Source organism: Acanthopagrus latus, chromosome 10 (genome assembly GCF_904848185.1).
Source record: "Acanthopagrus latus isolate v.2019 chromosome 10, fAcaLat1.1, whole genome shotgun sequence".
Lineage (NCBI taxonomy): Eukaryota > Metazoa > Chordata > Actinopteri > Spariformes > Sparidae > Acanthopagrus > Acanthopagrus latus.
Genome location: NC_051048.1, coordinates 21,806,610 through 21,825,807, shown reverse-complemented (window position 1 = coordinate 21,825,807; position 19,198 = coordinate 21,806,610). Strand labels below are relative to the sequence as shown.

Genomic DNA, 19,198 nt, shown 5'->3' with positions numbered 1-19,198 from the left:
ACTGATTCTTTTTCCTAAAGAAAATGAAATAAACAAACTCCTTCACTTCCATGACTGAACAAGCAAACTGACTTCAAAGGACGACACAGTTTCATACTGTTTTACTTTGTTTATATGTGGCGGACCCTGCCACCTGTCTAGCTTCAAACTGTGTTCTGGAGACCTGATTTTCCTCTGATAACAGCTCGTTTATTCACTTACAGGAAACAGTAAATATTTCTGTTTGTATTATTACCTCATTAATATTGTAATTATTACCATCCTGAGTTTGAATTTCTTCTCCAAAACTACGTAGTGCCCCTTTAATGCATCTGCGTACATGCATGTATGTGTGGACATCATGTGTTTACCTCTGTGTGTGGTTCCTCCCCCCGGACAAAAGTCCACCATGTCTGGCACGTTGTTGTTTTCAGACTCTTTCTAACGCTCCACCTCCCACTTCTGCAAAATATAAAGTGTGAGACGCTTCGAGATGATTAATATGTCAGATTTACTCTTTTGTCTCGCTCATGCAGCCATAACCCTCTACATGAATACTTAAGAGTATACTTTGTGCTCTAATTGGAAAGTTTTGCTCTGAGCACAGAGAAATCAGAGCGGCAGTGACGACCCAGAAGCAGGCCGAGTGTCGGGTGAGAGCTCGAGCACGTAGATGAAGGGGGAGAGGGAGGCCGGACCAATGGGGTGAGGGATGGGGGGAACGGGGAGAGAATAAAAAGAGAAGTTACTGAGCACCAGCCATTCACCTATTCATGGAGAGCAGCTCTTTGCCAGTTGACTGAGCTCCACAACCCATCCCCACTCTGGTACCGCGAAACAAAAGACGCTATTTTAGTCCTGTTGTGAGAAGCATTTAATGCTTAAAGGTGCAGTATGTGAGGATTTCAGTGTAAAACATTCAGAAATGAACTACAACTGTCAACAGTTTCCTGTGTTATGACTCTACTGTGTGTTGTGTTCAAGAGTTATCTACAGAAGTTTGCATGCTAACCTGCTAGCCAGGGGCCTGAAAACCTTTTTCTCTCAGCGATTCTGATCCTGTGTTTGTAAAAAAATAAAAGATTCGGATTTTATAGGAAAGGTTTATTAGACATGTTTTCTCCTCAGCCATCTGTCAAATTCATACTCAAAGCAACTAGAATATAACCTGATATAACTGCTTCTCACTGCAGCTGTCATTGGCTAATTAGCTCTCAGCTAGCAGTTCTATTAGCTGACTGGCTAACATGCTCACTTATGTCTTCTTCTCTTCTTTGACTCCATGTCAACACTGTTGTTTCTTCACATTCCATTAATCATTTTATTATCTTTTGAACATGTTGCACCTTCAGGGTTGTATCACCTGTGAGATACTGCACATGCTGTCACTGACACAGTTGGAGGTTGTGCTCTGTTATGTAATAGTTGGCACGGACACATTATTATGGAAAAACTGCAACTTTAAGTTTATTCACTCTCCCGTCTGCTGCTGACACTTGAAGTCATGCGGTGGGTGAGAGCTGTGCGAGGCTCATACTTCTGTTATAGGTTGGTAGAATCTGCAGTGGCCTTAACAAAGGCTGCTGGCGTATTGACATTCCAGGTGGAGCGCTGATTAACATTTCATCACTGTGTCTCACTTTGTGTTAGCAGCTTGTTCGAATCGAACACGTGAGGTCTCTTTCATCCAGAATCAGGCTTCAAATCAACCAGCATGCCAGAATCAGCGTCACTTGTGCACACTGTGCTACTGACCCGAGGTCACCCGGCTGATAAACACTGACCCCCATCAAACACACTGTGTGACTTTTGTGCATCCTTTTGACGCACACAAAAATGACAACAGAGTCAATATTTAGTTGCTGTTATTCAGGGATAAAAGTTACTGTAGTCTGGTCCAGTGTGACCTGGCCACATGAGCAGCGGTGAGGCAGCAGATGACTCCCTCTGCTTCTGAAGGAGGTGTGTGAGAAACTATGATAGTGTGTGTGAGGTAAATATTTTAACTAATCAGGAATCCCTCAACATTATCATGTTACATGTTACATTGCTTCTTATTGACTAACTACATGTAACTCCTTTGATTGTCCCATAAATGTCTGCCGCTCCCGTTCAGCGCGCTGATTCTGCGTCCTCTGAGGAATGTCATTGACACAGACTGTGTTATCTGAAACTGATAACAAAACACACAAGAGTTGAGAAACAATCACGTATGACTGGACCTGAGTGTGATTATATCTGTGCCTGTCCTTGTGTCATTATGAATATATGCGGTGAATGAATCTAACTAATGAAATGTGACTTTCAGTGAGATATCATGATGATAATGTGCTTGTTATCCTGCATTTCCTCTTTCAATTACAGCTGGATCAAGTGTTAGCCGGTTACAGAGCGTGCATTGTGTGCTTCTGGAGATAAAAGCATAATAGTCTATTGTCCACTTTACAAAGCAGGACCACAAAGAACCTTTTTAAGAGCTTGTAATCAAATCCTGTCGCTTTCAGCTGTTTCCTGACGTTTCTTTACGACTACATTCACTCCCAGCACTCACTTTTCCTCTCTTCTTCTCCTGTTCTGTATATCACTTCATGAGAAGTTCGCTCCAGATTTGAATCTGGTATAACTGGTTTATAACAAATTCACATCAGTTATTCTGAGGATAATGTAGAACATACTACATTTTATGTCAAGGAAACTCCAAGTGGCATGTTTAAATGTGCAATATGTAAGAAAATTGGTTCAAAACATGACTGAATTTACAAAAAAACCCCCTAAATAACAGAATAACAATCAATAAAGACACTGCTTTATTGCATTGCAGAGATCTCTATTGAAGTTTGCATGCTAGTCAACTAGCCCTTACTCAGTGGGGACCAACAACCCTTTGGAGTTTGAGCTCTCAGTCCACACCACTAGCTGCATGGCTAACTGAGTTAACTAACCAACAGCTATGATTAGCACTTTATTTATTTGGAGCATCAATTCGTACATATTGCACTTTTAATTATATTTCAAATGTTAAGGGTTCTGTATTTCCTCTGTAGTCCAGGTCGGCAGTTTAAAGGGTAACTGTGTCAATTCTACACATTCATCTGTGTTTACAGGTGTTGGCATCATTGCATATATGTAAAAAGTAGTATTGTGCCTTTTGTGGCCTCAGAGAAAGCTGCATGTAATCTGATAAGTTGCATTGTGGGTATTGTAGGCTTGTCTAAGATTGTTCTCCCACACTGTCAGACTCATTATGGACAGTTTAAACACATGATCAAAATACAGCAGAGCCACAGATATTCCACACATTCTTCTTCATTTTCCTGTGCTGAATGAGATGCAAAAATCAACTTAGTGTTCCTTTCAGGACACGTTTGTTTACGTGGTTTGGTTAATTATGACTGATTATTTCTTTATTTCCCCTCTTAAAACTACACATCACACCTTTAATACCTGAGCAGGACCCTGGTATCAGGGTATCATCACCTGCTCCTCATCATCACAGCCACAGTGACGGCAGGTGTGTCCCCAGCTCTTTAAACGCTGCCGCTCGCTGCGTGCTGTCGTGATTGGCTGAGAGCGGAGGAGGGGGCGTGGCTGTTTGCGTCATGCCAAAGAGAGGGATGAGAGCTTATGGAGAGAGAGAGAGGGAGAGAGAGATTAACAGGGAATAGGAGGCAGGCGCAGTAGCAGACTCGTATATCCGCCAGACGGAGACGGACGGTGCCAGCTGCTAGCCGAGTTAGCCGAGTTAGCCGAGTTAGCTACAGTAGAGACAGTTAGCAACTAGCTTCAGAGGTCCTCGCGCCGTGACTGTATGAGCGACTGAGTGTTCGTGTCCCTGTGTGTGTGTGTGTGGTGTGTGTGTGCGCGCGCCGTCCCGAAGTCACTCCGTCTGTGTACCTGTGTGTGTGTGTGTGTGTGTGTGTGTGTATATAAACCCCCCCTCATACACACCTCCTCCTCCTCCTCCTCCTCCTCCTCCTCCTCTTCTTCTTCTTCTTCCGAGTTAGCAAGCAAAGAAGAGAAGACACACACACACACACACACATAAACACACTGTGACAGTCGGCTGTTTACACTCGGTGTCCGGTTACCTGACAGCGGCACAGCACCAGCAGCACGTGAGTACTGATGTGTTACCTGTGTGTGTTCGAGTATGAATGAGTCGTGTGTGTGTGTGTAGCTGTCATTGAGTGTGTGTGACCTACACCTCCTCACCTGTCCTCCTGACTGTCTGACTGGCTGCATGTGGGAGCTCACTCGCATGTCAACGTGGTACCAGATGTCCCGAGCGTGTTTTGCAGCTCTGCAGAACTACATTTGCAAAGTTGCCTGCCCGCCCGGAACCAGAATCTGGTCATTAGAACTGCTTCACACTGTGACGCTTGTAAAGTGGAGACATGCTAACTGTGTGTGCAGCTGACATGTGCACATGGAAACTTGAACCTGTCCTAGCAGAAGTTAGCAAAGTGCTCTGAGGGTGTTGCAAGAGTCTCGTAAAATGTGTTGTTTTTTCAATGGGGTTTCGTATTAGCATGAGTTAGCTCCCTGGCCCTACTTGTCATTGTTGCCTCCTCACCTGCAGAGAGGCTGGTGGGTTTATACTCTATGTTAGGGCTCCTTGACTGGAAGGAGGGATTTCTATGAGAATCCTGGAGTTTTGAATTGTGGGAGGCCTGCGTTCCCTTTAGTTTCCTGTCTCAGACAGGATTACATGTTCACATGTTGAAACCTGTAGATTGCACAACATGCTTGTTTCCTTGTAAGCTGCACATGAGAGCAGCCTGAAGCTGTCTGCCGGTGTGTTTAATGACCTGATTTCTGGCACTGTGTTGCAGAAAATTGCTCTCTGCTCTTTCACCTTTGAACCTGTGCATGTGTGTCTGTTGTGTCAGAATCATTTGCCTGAACAGTTTGTTCATCCTCAGAGCAACCTTTACTCTGCTTTAAGCAGCGTTGCAGGCAGGACAGCTGTCCCATCCCAGAGCTCAGGGAGGCCCTCCTCAAACCCTGTAGTTATCCCCAAAACTCAAGGAAACCCTCCAAAGGTGACATCATCTGATTTATGCAGGAAGGTTGAATCCGTCTCAAAGTGACTGTAGTGTCCTTGTGTGTTTGATGGACATGTGCCATTCATTCATCCACCCTGATGCTATTTACTGGTTGCAATAACGTCAAGGCTAAAGTTCAAGGAAAATGGGATGCATGACAGTTTGAAGGGATTCAGTGCTCCCCGGTCTTGGACATACGGGACTAGCTGAGCTGCTGTGATTGCAACAAGGCACAAAATAAAATGTAAACATGCTGCAGAATCGTTTGAGTTATCTTCTGCCCCGCAGAGATTTAGACATGCAGCATTATCAGTTGGCCAGTTTACTCCTCGTGTTACTATCAGTTGTCACTGTAGACTGTATCTGCTGGGATGCACAGAGCCTGAGGATGGTCAGAGGTTATTACGTTTCCATAAGCAAGCCTTGAATAATGTGATTTATTTGTTTATTTTGTAGTGAGCAAGCCTTTTAAATCTCATTTCTTGAAAGTTTCAAAATCAGCCTGTGTGCTTTTTAAGGCTAAATCAAATCAGGAGTGCAGAGAGAACATTTAGAACAAGATCGAGTGTTTTGCATCACAAGTGGAGCAGCACGTCTCTGAACATGAGCCACAGAAGGTGTTTTGACTCTTTTATCAGCACTTATAGAAAGCATGCATCAATCCAGCTGTCTGTGCTTCTAGTTTGTGATGTCGCACATTTGTGTTGCTTTTAAACATTTCACTTTTTCCAGTAAACCTCGGGACTTGTTCCTCGGGGCTGTTAGCTAATGAAGCTCCTGACCTGTCGTTGGGGTTCCCATGATGCAAATAAGAGTGAGAAAATAGCTTATTTATGCTTCCTGGAAAACACAGAAGTTGTCTCCTTTTCATACTGGAGTCTGGAGTGGAGTCTGTCAGACCAGGAGGAAGCTAGCTGTACAAAAAGACCGGGTACTAGTGGTGAGAATGAGCGAACAATTACTTTCTGAAGGGGATGAAATGAAGATTGTTTTTGCACCTTTTGCTGAAGTATTTGGTCATTTTTTTTGATGAAGCACAGCCAGTTTATCTTGAGGAGGTTCATCTTGCTGCACTTGAACACAACTTCTGACAAAAACGTTCAATTAAATGCTCAATTTAAAGCTTTCAGGCTATTAAACCCTGCAGCTCCGTCACTCACTTGACCCTCTCCATGTAATGTCCATCCTCTACGTCCCGTTTGAGAAGGAAAGGCATTAGATTAAAGGGTTAGTTCAGATATTTTGAAGTGGGGCTGTATGAGGTTTTATCTGTAGTCGGTGTGTTACCTGCAGGAGACGATGGTCAGTGCCAGTCAGTGTGGACACTATAACTGGATCATTTTCACTGCTTTACCTCGCTGTTAGACTGAAGCTGTTCTCCTCTCCTCCATGTCACCAGACTCCTTCTGACAGAAGCAGGACTTGTTCAGATGTGAGCTGTTATGTTAAAACACTGAATGTCGAACAACAGCACAAACTAACGAGGCAGAGCAGTAACTCTCGTGTTCTGCATGGTAAAATTGCTGTTTTTGTCCAAGGAGTCTGGTGGCTTTTCTTTTGTTCCCCCTGTCATCCATCCCCCCCCTCTACAGCTCTCTGGTTGAGATTTTGTTTTGTGATTTTGTTCCTTTCGTACAAACACACTCAACATATGAAAACTTTAGAGGAGAATCTAAAAAAATCACAAGGTCTAAAAATGTCACTGACGGCCTGTGATAATTCAGTTCCAGTGAAAATGTGAAAAACTGGCCAGGATGGCAGCACGCACTTGCTATTTAAGAATAATGTAAGAAATCTGGTGTTTGTCCAGCATATTCCATGCGAGGGGAGCAGCAGGAGGCCGGAGCATATTGTTGACACAGCTGGTTGTAGCTGAGTGACAGTGAAAGTTGAGAGCTAATTGTAGCAGCTCACAATCTGTCAACGTACCACGTTATATGCACTTTATAAACTGATACAGGTAGTGTTATGTTTGTTGCTGTGTTCAAGCGTTACAGGTCTTCTAGGTAAGGAGACTCCATACATGTCTTGCTCAAGGGTCCTTTTCCAGGATTTCTTGTTTATGTTCACCTGCTTGTGAATTCAAACCTTGATGGCTACCTTTCCACAGGCCCCACGCTCTAACCTCTCTGTCACCACTGCCCACTTTTCAGTCCAGTCACAAGCATCTGTTTGTGTGAACGCGCTGTCAGCCTTGGTAACCTCGTTCCTGTTTAACAAGCATGTGCTGCTGCTGATGACTGGGACATAAAACGTCATCGTTAACTGTTGCTTGCCTCTCTGACGCCGCTGCAACCACAACTTCACTCCTGCAGGATTTATATTAACACTGTTCTGGTGTTTGTGTTATTAACTCTATGAGCGGCTCTTAGTTTGTGTCTGTGCATCTGTTCGCATTTTACATTCTTTAATGGAACTATTATGAAGATATTACATCAACTTGTGTTTGAGGAGCCCTGACCTGTTTGTACACAGAGTCTGTTCTGCCTATCAGATCACAGCCAGGTGGGAAAGAGGAGGAGACTGCTCAGGTGGAAGGAGGAAGGGAGGAAGGGAGGAAGGGAGGAAGGGAGGAAGGGAGTGTGGATGAATGCACACTCTTGTTGTTCACTCAAACTCGGCAAATAGACTTTGAGTTATTCCCAGTTTTTGTACATCAAACAATTAAGCAACCGGTCTACCCTGCCAGGTGTGTGTGTGTGTGTGTGTGTCAGGTAATCTTCTGTGTAAACTTGTCGTGGCGTTCTGTCACGTCACGTGTTGATCGGTGTTCTTCGCTGTATCTTCATTGCAGACATGTTTAGATTTTTCAGTCCAGCAGGACGACCTGCTCCTCTAGAGCCGACTAATACTCAATTCTTTCTCAATGTATATAAAATAGTACAAATATGAAATATGTCGGCACATACACACACTATCTTTCCTTTTTCAATGATCCCTCAAATGGAAAAAAAAAAGCATTTGTGGCAGAGATATGTAATGTAACAGGAAACTTTATTATTCTAAATTACTGCAGTACACTGAAACAATGAACTGTATTGGGAATTTAATAATTATAAACAAGCATCAGGCATCTTCTATTGCATTATGTTCTGTAATAAAACACATGAATAAAGATGTTTTTGATATATCTTTGATATGTACTGACTGATAAACTGATGGGGCTCTGCTCTCCTCAGCTGTTGGTGTGTTAATAAAGAACATCTCGTTTTGTCTTGAAGCTCTCAACTCCTGAAGATTTACCTGTAGCTCGTCTCTACAGTGGTTAGCAGCCTGCAGAATTGAATCAACAAATTCAATTAAGGATCAAAGTCACCTGAAAGTACAAAATAAGTCAGGCTGAGCTACTGGAAAGATGTGTTTTAAAGTAAAATTAAGAATAATTCCATTTAATGTGAAGATGCATGTGTGGGCGCTCTCAGTATCTTACTCCTGCCGTCCTGCGACAGTTTTCATCCATCAGCACAGATGATAAAAACTGTGTGATTTTTGGAACCTTTTGTCAGAATCCCTTCAGTTTTCATTGATCAGGCATTTTTCAGATTAGAGGTATTGGTGATTATTGTGACCAACTGCTGATAAAATGAATTGATTTTAAATTTTGCCACTTCAGCTTTGACATCACATCCTTCCTCTCTCTGTGGTCTAACTCAGTGTGCCTCACACAGCGCTGTCTGATGGTCACAGCTCACAAGCCCTTCAACTCTGATCTAGAATGTTTTATTTGCTGCCAAAATACAGTGAGAATGTTGGACAGTAACTAGAAACTAAAGTAATTAAAGAAGATATAGAGGAGATAAGTAGCGAAAAATACCTCAAAAGTAACTCAGAATTGTACTGAGTTATTCTATATTTTGGCAATAAGATTTTATTTTTTTACTGTAAAAATATGGTTCTCCTTGCTTACTAGTAATTGGTAGATCCATATAATCATCACAGCTCTGTGTGCGCTCTGTCTGTAACACACAGGTGGGAAAACTAACGTTCAGCCTCCTGGAGACAGTCTGTTAAGGTAATACCGCTCCATCAGCCAATTAGGGCAAAGTTGATGCTAGTTTTGTGTGTCACAACATCACAGACTGTGTGTCATACAGAACAGAGCAGAACTTTGATCCCTAAGAAGTTAATGCATGAACCAGAAAACTGGCGTACACACACACTGGCTATCTCAGTGGCCTTCAACCTTTAACTTCAGATAGAGCGGACTGTGCTTGGCAGGATTTAGCCGTCATACAGACGGCTGACAACAGCTTTGGTTATTCAGAAACTTGTGTCAAGACATTTGTGCTTATTCTTGTCTGTGTGTGTGTGTGTGTGTGTGTGTGTGTGAAAGAGAGAGAGACGGGTCATTGAGTCCATTTGGCGTGAAACAGACCTACATTCCATTTTGGCTTTTTGGCTGTGATTAAATTGAGCGTTTGTTTTGTCTTGCGGCCGTTTTGAAAGTGTTGTTGGCATGTAGGAACGAGGTGGGGAAGAAGTTGTACTGTGAAGTCTTATCGAACTGTGTCAGCCAAACCCTGATCCAGGCACACTGGAGTCAAAAGATCCACCAAACTGAGACCTGGAGGCAAACTAGTGCTGCAGACCATATTCACAAGGCGGCCATTTTCCTTATGTACCCGTACTGTTGTGTTCCAGGATGCAAGTTGCCGAACCAAAGGGAATCTGACCAGCTGTCATAATTTCACTGCTTCCTGATTGATTAGCAGCTGTAGAGACATCAAATAGTTTCATCCAGCAGGACAACATTTAAAACAACAGGTTTGATAATGGATAACGTACCATTCAACCACATTCTAGCTAACGTTGCTGATTGATAGTGTAAGGCAACACAAGGCGTAACAATTTTGATTGGTGGCGGTTATTTCAGAAACATCAACACACATCTTGGAGACACTGGAGACACACACGATGTAATCAAATGGAGATGTTGGCTAGGAAGTTGTTTACTGTTAACGTTAGCTAACGGCAGGTTAGGTAAGTTGGTTTAAATGAGAAATATTACCCAGTTATTAGTATTTTCAGTCGCTTTGCAAGCTTTAAAATGACAACAGTTTGTCTGACTCCTGTTTAGAGGACCTGAATCTTGAACACAGCAGCAAAACAATATCCCATAATTCAAGGTCTGAACCTCGAATATTAAATGTACCTCAGTTTCCCCTGCGTTATCTCAAAACTGAACGGTGACTTTTCTGTATTACAGAATAAACAAAGGCTCATAGCTACAGGTTTGCAACTGGTCTTGGCCTGTAGATTTAATGTTGCAGAAATAAATGTCCTCCCTGACGAGCTGGATTTCTGCCCACTGGTTTGAATTATATTGTATCTGTTGCCTGGCTGCTCTCAGTGATTGCAGCCACATAACTCTTAGAAAGACACAGCTTGTAGTGTCGTGCAAAACTGAAACCAACGGGCTGGTTGGAAGTTGGATGGATCATTTAAATGTGAGACGAGACGACAACCCCCAATCGGAGTTATTGGCTTTAGACTCAGTTAAAGGCAAAGGTCACATTCCTGTTCCACAGTGAGGACATCCGGAAAGGTCTGTTAAAAGGCCTGAGGGGAACTTTGCCAAACGGAGCTCACTTTCAACTTATCTGACAGCTTATTTTAGAAGTATTTATGCTCAGGAGAGTTGTTCATGATCCCATTTCTGTTAGGAGTTCTTGACAGGAATTTCCAAGTAGTCTATAAAAAACTGATCTGTAAAATGTATCTAAGTTACATTAAAAACAGTTTATACCGTAAGCATTCCTGATGGTGTGATATGCAGATGAGGTGGACACTGCATGGGTAATGGCTGTGTGCTGACCGGTGCAGATGGATTTAATGCACTGTAACACAGGGATCACATGAGCAGTCTGACTCGGTTTACAGAATACTGGAAAAACTGATCCCAGTGTAAGCCTTGTAATCCATCTGAAAGAGATTTTCTAAATTATGTGTTGGGGGGGACAAGAAAAGTCATGTGGTTTAATAAGCAAGTGTTCCTCTTATTTTGTCCACCCTGTGTGCATGTGTGTGTTAGTGCAGGGAACAGGGAAAGTCTGAAAAATATCAGTTCATAACTGACATGACTTGGTCTGTTTGTCCGATCTAACCTGTCGTGATTAATAGACATCTATTGATCGAGTTGCATCTGCTGGGCTCTCAGTGAGAAGCTGCTGTCGTTTTGATGGCAGTAGATGAGATGAATCGGTGGCAGCAGCTGCTTTCACTTCTGTCTTTTTACTCAGGACTGCATGTTGTGCTATGACAGTGCTGCAGATGATGATCTGCATTCCTGCTTTATCAGTCAGAGCCACATGGAACCAAAGTCACACTTTATTGTGTTTTTACTCAAGTAATGTTTGGTTTTGTTTTGAACTGTGCAGTTGAAACTATGGACAGTGACTTAATCATTGTCTCAGAGCGAGAGAACTGAACTGTGTATGTCATGTTGCACGTTAAACTTTTCCTGATGCTGCTTCATTGACCTGAGATGATAGAGAGCGTTCATGTTCTCCTGGGATGGTCTGATATCCACAGCTATGTTGTTCTTCCAGCTTCCACTCTTTGGGTGTGTTCATGAGATGAAATCGTAGCATGGAAACAACTTGGATACCAAACGAGTTGTTGCTGCATCAGTAGATTCTCTAAAACTACTAGAATATTACAACACCTTTCATTTTACCAGGGTTGAATCTAGGGATCAGGCTGCAAAATCAATGTGAGGGACGTTACTCATCACAAAACACAATTGTTTAGTTCCTTTTTATTTTCCTGTCCTGATAAAGAAGAGCTTTATCTCTCAGGCGTTCTGATCACTGGAGCCAGAGATGGAGACAAAACCAAAATGACCCTCGGTGTTCACAGCTAGAGTGTCTCCACCATTTGACATTCTTTTCATACCAGAACTCATCCTTGAGTTTGCCTCAGTGCATTTTGGCAATGCGACTCATGCTCCCGGTGAACCACTCGCCTTTTTGCACATTTTATTGTTTGCTCCATCCGTTGGAACAGAGGAAGGAAGAGAGTAATGAGCTACGTTAGATGTTAAGGAAAGAGCTACATCTTAGAATGAGAGAATGGCAGATGGGTGTTTGGTGCATTTTCAGTAATGATATCAGCTATTCAAAAAAAGATAAAAGAATAAGGCTGCATCTAACAATTACTTTCATTATTGATCAAAAGAACAGTTCACCCAAAAATAAAACTCAGTCATTATCTGCTCATCCCCATGCTGACGGGAAGTCGGGTAAAGTTTTGTATAAACTTTTCTGGAGCTTCACAGAAAAACAGCGTTGCAGCTTTCTCCTCAACAACTGAAGCAGACGGAGACTTCTTTAAGACCTCTTTAAAAACTTGAATTATTGATTAATCATCTTGCCTATAGATTGTCAAAAAGAAAGGACTCATCACAGTTTCCCAGAGCTCCATCTTGATGTCTTTAAATAGCTTCTTTTGTCCAGCCAACCCAAAAAACTGTTTGCTTACATGAAAATGACAAAGAAAAGCAGCAAATCCTCACATTTAACAAGTTGGAAACAGCATATTTTTGAGCTAGAAAAATAACTGAAACAATGAATGTTTGGTGTTTTTCTGTTGATCGACTAATTGATTAAATGACTCATCATTGCAGCTCCAGAGGAAAATCATTACTGCGCACTATTTCAGCCCAGGAAGCTGCTTTCCTCTACAGTCCACTGAGTCTGGTAGACTTCCAGCTTTTGATAGGTCAAAGAGCATTTTTAGAGAGCAGGCCACCTCTTATATAGTTAAATGAAGCATGTTGTCAGGACATCTTCAGTTACGTGTCATGTTTCCTCAGAATGTCACCTTAAAGAAACTAAGGTTGTAACGGGACACCAGCTTATTTCTTATTCTCTCTGTGTGTCTGCCTGGCTCATATCCACCTGACCAAAACAAATACACTTTGACTTGTTATATTTCAGCCGTATTAGATAGATGAGGTGGAGGCAGGACACGGATAATATCTGCTCCTCTCTGATCTCTCTGTCCTGCTCCGGCCTCGGGAAGCTGTATCTGTTTCACATTGTGACGCTGGTGCTGTTGTGTAGGTACAGTATACTGTTTCAGCCTGAGCTTCCTCTGGGTATTCTTCAGACAGCCTCCAGGGATTCATTGATAAGTCAAAGAGCATTAAATCATTGATTTCTTTACAGTTAATTCTTAACACACACCTATTTGAACGAACACCTCCAAGAGAAACTAAACATGCACCTTTGTCCTGTTTGCTTCAGCAGATGTTGGCAGTCAAGTCTCTGCAGTCTGTCCACAGACGAGGGGGAGACATTTCAGTGTTTTTGTAACTTCATTTTTGTTTAATTGGATCAGCTGTTATTACAGATAAGATCACTTATCTTACTTACTTTCACCTTGTTGCTCTGCCGTTCTTCCCATGCATGATAAGATGGGCAGTGAACAAACTCACTTGTTGTGTGTCCAGTGCAGTTGGGACTGTAGACCTGAACATGATCACCATCATGTAATGCATTGCAGTGTTAAGGTGTAGTGTCTGTGTGGTAGACGACACTGCACGTTGTTATCTCTGAATCTATACAGGACATGTGGTAAGTCACCTCCAATGAGACCCTGTAACCACAGGTGGTAAACAGGAAGTGCCGAGACTTCACTTGACTCAAAGACATATATATGTTTTTTTTCTGTTGCTGTAACCATGAAAAGTTGAGTTTAAGAAAATCGCTGGTTCTCATTTTGATTCTTGGATTATGGTTCAATTTCTGTTACAGTTTAGAATATGTCACATGTATTGATGATGAACCAAACATAATGCAATATATAATAAATATAAATCAAATGATTTAGTTTTATACTATGCCAGTCCTCGGCTGTCCAGCCAGTTGCAGCTCAGCAGCTGTGTCTCTTGACTGCATCGCTGCAGTTTGACCACAGGGTGGCAGCAGAGGACTGTGGCTGGGCTGTAATCTTGTAGCAGAGCAGAAGAAGAAACTCCCACCACTGCAGTCACACTGCAGGCTCACCATCAGACAGTTCCCACAGTAAAGCTGCAGCTCCCCATTGTCAATGAGGCACTTAGCATCTCTGTGAGGAGGTAGTCAAAGCATGTGTTAGTGCACCTGTGCACCTGTGTACCTGTGCCATTTACATGTGCTTGTAGGTAAGTGTGTCCATGTATGTTTGGGAATAGGGTGCTTCACTTTAGTGACTGTGTCTTTAGGGGATCACTGATTGTAAATGAAGCTATCAAACCACAGTGCCAGTGTTCAGACGGGTGAATAGTTTCTTTCTGTTTGTCCTGAAACCAGGTGAGGTCACTGAGGAGACAGAAAAACATGGCTGACAATGAAGAATTAACCAGTAATGAGTCTGTTTCAGTGTTTTGCATTTGAGGGATAAATATCAGCAGGTTTGAGTCTTTCCTACAATTAAATCTACAAATGTGGTGACTAGCAGCAGTTTGTTTGGTTCAGTCATTGTTTGTGTGATCTAAAACGTCTGTGATGGGAAACAGGAGATTTATGCCTCCATTTTGTTTTAATTTGACCACACGCTCAGCAGAAAGTCCTTAATTAGACACACCTGCAGTTGATTGGCAGCAGGAAGAAGAGCAGCAGCTGATTGGCTGGCTGTCCTGCATTGTTTTCCTGTTATGGAAATCCAACACTTCCTGTCTTGGAAGAGTTTTCCAGTCAGTTGTCAGTCCAGCTGCATTGTTCTGTGCTCTTGTGTTTCTGCCTCCAGCATGTAGTCCGCCCATGCACTTAATATAATAGATTGATAATTAACTGATTCAGAAGAGTCCTCAAGCAATATTAATGTTTTTAATTCTAAGACAACATTTGTGGTATTTTCAAAATAGAAGTCAGTCATAATTTCCCCTTTAACAGCAAACAATCAAGCACCACCAGTTTCATGAAACAGTTCTGTTCATGTAGATATTGTGCACAATATATAGGATTATATTGACTTTATCATGTTTATGTTCAGAGATGCCACATAAGATAACGTCTTCTCTAAAGTAAATCATTCATGACTCATAAGAAAGCTGCTCTTCCTCAGGATTGGAACAGTCTAAGACTCTGGGTAAATATCATTACAACACCATTTCACAAAGTTCTAAGAGAGTACTAACATCTTAACAGGGCCCGCCGCTTTAGGAGATTTAATCTCTCTTAAAATGGCTCCCACCCCTTGTTTAATCATTTTCAAAGCACCACCATCCTTTTATGATTTTCCTTTAAGCGTCTTTTTTCACAGGAGACACTGAACTTGGCAAATTGTTATTGCATGAAAGTGTGAGTTGTAGGTTTTGCGTCTCACTCCCTTCCTTTCTTGTTGAGTTTTAAGTGTATGAACATTAAACACGTTCTCTCTCCCTCTCAGGATGCTGAGCCACGCTGTGGTCCGAGGCGGCCTCGGCCTGCTGGCCGTGAAGCGGGCGTGCGTCCTCTCTCGCCTCGCTCACACCTCCCGGCAGAGCGAGTATCGACCAATCAAGAAAGTCATGGTGGCCAACAGAGGTGAGCCTCCATCCATCCAAGTCTTGACTGTGTTAATTCACCACTGAAGGAGACGAGCAATTCACATAGACCCATTAGATTAAGTACAGTTTTTAATACAGTTTCATTTATAATGTAAGAAAAAAGCTGCGAGGTTTCTGATCCTCCCCAGGCAGAAGAACACACTCTCTTAATATCTAATGACCAACATTTAGTTTGTCCTGTCACATGCTGATATTTAAGCACACATGTTGGTGACTGTGTAAGAAGCTCTGAGGCTGTTAACATGGTGGAAACAGGTGGAATACGACCATAGTCCTCCGTGTACTCAGTGTATTAATTATCTGTATTAAAACATTAACCAGTACAAGCAACAACTTCTTTGAATGTCCCCAGGCTCCCTTTAAAAATCGCTCAATGTTGTGAGCTACTGAGTCACAAGAAAAGACACAAGCCGTCACCGCGTCAGGTTACTCAGTGCTGATGTTGGTACCACAGTTGAACAGACTCTGAGGTTGAATGCAACAGTGTGAGGTTATTAAATCTAATATAAAATCAGCGTGGAGGTTTCTTTATTCCCTGGAGCCTAAATTAAATGTTTTATGCCTTTTTTTATAAACATGTATGATATATTGAATATATGAGTCAATTTGACCACCAGAGAGTCAAACGTTATTGTTTTCCTTCCTCTGTGCTGCTAGAAATCACCATAAGTGGAGCCTTTTATTACCGTGATTGAGATGTGAGTGGAAATATAATTATAGAGAAGTCCAGAAACACTAAGCGATGGCCAGCGCAGTCGTTACACGCAGCATAACATCACAGGCGCGCCCTGGTAATCCTTGTAATCACTGGACCCTGTGCTGTTGATGCTGATGCTGTCCACAGGCCCTCGCTGTGCAATTAGAGCCACTCTGTAGTGTGACGTGCGATAAATAAATGAACGCTTGCATTTTTGTTCTAATGGATTTCCTATTATATACATTCCAGTGGACATGTTTCTGTAAAATGCTTTTAATAAGTTCAGTGTTTTCATGATTTGACTGATTTGCACTTTTTCAATCCGATTCTGATTTGATACACACCTGATGGCAAAGACCTCCAGCTGCGCGCGATACGACGGCACTGAGCATAACACATGTACATGTCTGCCCCGCGATAAAGGCTCTATTTAACCGCTTTAATCCATCAATTTGATTCAGATAGATTGTGGTCACACACACACACACACACACACACACACACACACACACACACACACACACACACACACACACAGCAGAGCTTTCCGTCAATCTCTCTCTCTTTCGCATGGGCGAGACACGATATCAACACCGCATTAGATCACATTCATCACACTGCAGTGCACCGGACTGTGCTCGACTTCAGTGTGTGTGTGTGTGTGTGTGTGTGTGTGTGTGTGTGTGTGTGTGTGTGACTGGACCATCGTATCATATCAGCTCTGATTCCACTTCACCAAGCACATCTCCTCTTTGCCAATGCTACTCTATTCTTTCACTAATATCTCCTCCTCTCTCCTCCTCTCCTCTCCTCTCCTCCTCTCTTCTCTCCTCCTCTCTCCTCTCCTCTCCTCTCCTCCTCTCTCCTCCTCCTCTCTCCTCCTCTCTCCTCCTCCTCTCCTCTCTCCTCTCCTCCTCTCCTCTCTCCTCCTCTTCTCTCTCCTCTCCTCCTCTCTCCTCTCCTCTCTCCTCCTCTCCTCTCCTCTCTTCTCTCCTCTCCTCTCCTCCCCTCCTCTCTCCTCCTCTCCTCTCCTCTCCTCTCTCCCCTCCTCCTCTCTTCTCTCTCCTCCCCTCCTCGCTCCTCTCCTCTCCTTCTCTCTCCTCCTCTCCTCTCCTCCTCTCTTCTCTCCTCCTCTCTCCTCTCCTCTCCTCCTCTCCTCCTCCCTCCTCTCCTCCTCTCTTCTCTCTCCTCTCCATCTTCTTCAGCACTTGTCAGATGTGATTTTCCTCTGATCCACTTGCTCTCTTCCATTTTGCCCTTTCACTCTCCTCTTTTCCTTCCTGACTTCATTTCCCTCTTTTTTCCCTCTCCACTGCTTTTCTTGTCTCCTTTCCACTTATTTGTCATTTTGTTAAACTTGCCAAACTGTGTTTCTTTCGCGACCTCAGTTCCTCTTTGTTCTTTTCTCTTTTTGCATTCTTCTTTTCTAAACTTTCTGTATTATCTGGTTTTTCATTCTCTGCATTTCTCTCTGTGAATCCAGCACTTTTCATCTCTCTGCCTTCACTGTCTTGTCCTCTTTAATTTTGTCATCCTTTTATAATGTCTCTCCTGGTGTCCTTCCCCAGGCTTCAGTTTCTCTCTTGCCTGCTTTTCTCTCTATTTGCTTTGTAATGCTCCTCAAATGTTTGAACGCTGTCCTCGCCTTCAAGCGAGAACAACACGTCTTGCTGGTTTTTCAGTTTTTTTTTCTCTCTCCCCCAAAATGCGTGTAGCTTGAAAAACAAGCATTTGGCTCTAGTGACAGCAAGATTAAAGGCAGGCAGTGTTTTGGTTGTCTGAAGCTGAGATTTTACACTCTGTGTTCTCAGACTTGAGCAAAACACTGCAGACTTGTTGCTGTGTCTTTGGATATTTCTGCAGTGTGATGAAGTGCACTAGATGGATTTGTCTTGTGCTCACATCTTCATATTTTTTAAAGTTTCTATTCTAACAGCAGCACTTGTCAAAAAAAAGTGCAGAAGCTACACAATGTTTGCTAAAATGTGCGCTGAAGAAAAACCTCAGAAAACATCCAGTGTAATGGGCTGAACATGAAGGAGATGACGAGCAGCGTTCAGGAAGGAAGCTGCAGAACAAACGAATGTTTCGTCTGATGAGTTAGCGACCTTCACCTTCAGCTCCTCATGTGTCCTCTTCTGTCGCTCCAGGTGAGATCGCCATCCGAGTGTTCAGAGCCTGCACCGAGCTGGGCATTCGAACCGTGGCCGTCTACTCCGAGCAGGACACTGGACAGATGCACAGGTACTGATCTCCACTCAGGTTTAAATAAAGGCAGCGTAACCGACAGACATCTTGGTAAACTGCTGGGCTGCCACTGCTCGGTATTGACCATGAAACGCTAACAGTTTATCAGAGCCAACAGCAGTTAAAGTCGGCTTGGGAGCGTTTCTGTCCTCCGCAGTGCTTTGGGCCGGCTCTTTGTTTGGCGAATGGTATTAGTGGGGACATAAGTGTAATGGTATTGACATAACCAACATTCAGGTAATCACACTGCTCAGTTCACATGCACAAACATCCTAATTTGCCTCACTTTAATGTCTGTTTTTCTAAATTGTCCTTCACAGACAACTACTCGTTATATGATTGTGCTTACCTCCGTATTTGTCCTATCCTAAAGGCTGTTTGCACGTCTAATTTGAGTATTTAAAGAAGCTTTATTTGTGTACTTACCATGAGCTGTTCTTCACTGAGCTTGGAAACACTGTCATGAAGCTGTAATGGTTGCCAGTGCACTGTGTATTTCAGACGTATTTCCATCCCGTCGCACTGATATTAAATCCTTTGTCTTCACAGGCAGAAGGCAGACGAGGCTTACCTGATAGGAAAAGGCCTGCCACCTGTTGCAGCATACCTAGACATTCCTGACATCATCAAAGTGGCCAAGGTAAAGAGGATTTACCAGGAGATGTGATAAAGGATGGTATTAAGGGGTGAGGACTTTCA

The 19,198-nt window shown here is 42.9% G+C and overlaps 1 protein-coding gene across 3 annotated transcripts in view; it reads left to right on the top strand.

Moving 5' to 3' along the window:
* Positions 1–3,640: 3,640 nt before the first annotated feature.
* The window catches only part of LOC119027839 (pyruvate carboxylase, mitochondrial-like), a 288,386-nt gene continuing 272,828 nt past the window's right edge, over positions 3,641–19,198 (top strand). The window contains exons 1-4 of one of the 3 annotated variants that reach the window (XM_037113320.1): positions 3,641–4,094; positions 15,396–15,532; positions 18,403–18,496; positions 19,049–19,139. In XM_037113320.1, the coding sequence (XP_036969215.1) occupies positions 15,397–15,532; positions 18,403–18,496; positions 19,049–19,139 (321 nt within the window). In that variant the 5' untranslated portion in view covers positions 3,641–4,094; position 15,396. Of the gene's footprint in view, positions 4,095–13,983; positions 14,170–15,395; positions 15,533–18,402; positions 18,497–19,048; positions 19,140–19,198 lie in introns of those variants that run through there. The other 2 variants (XM_037113319.1, XM_037113321.1) reach the window with 2 other exon arrangements.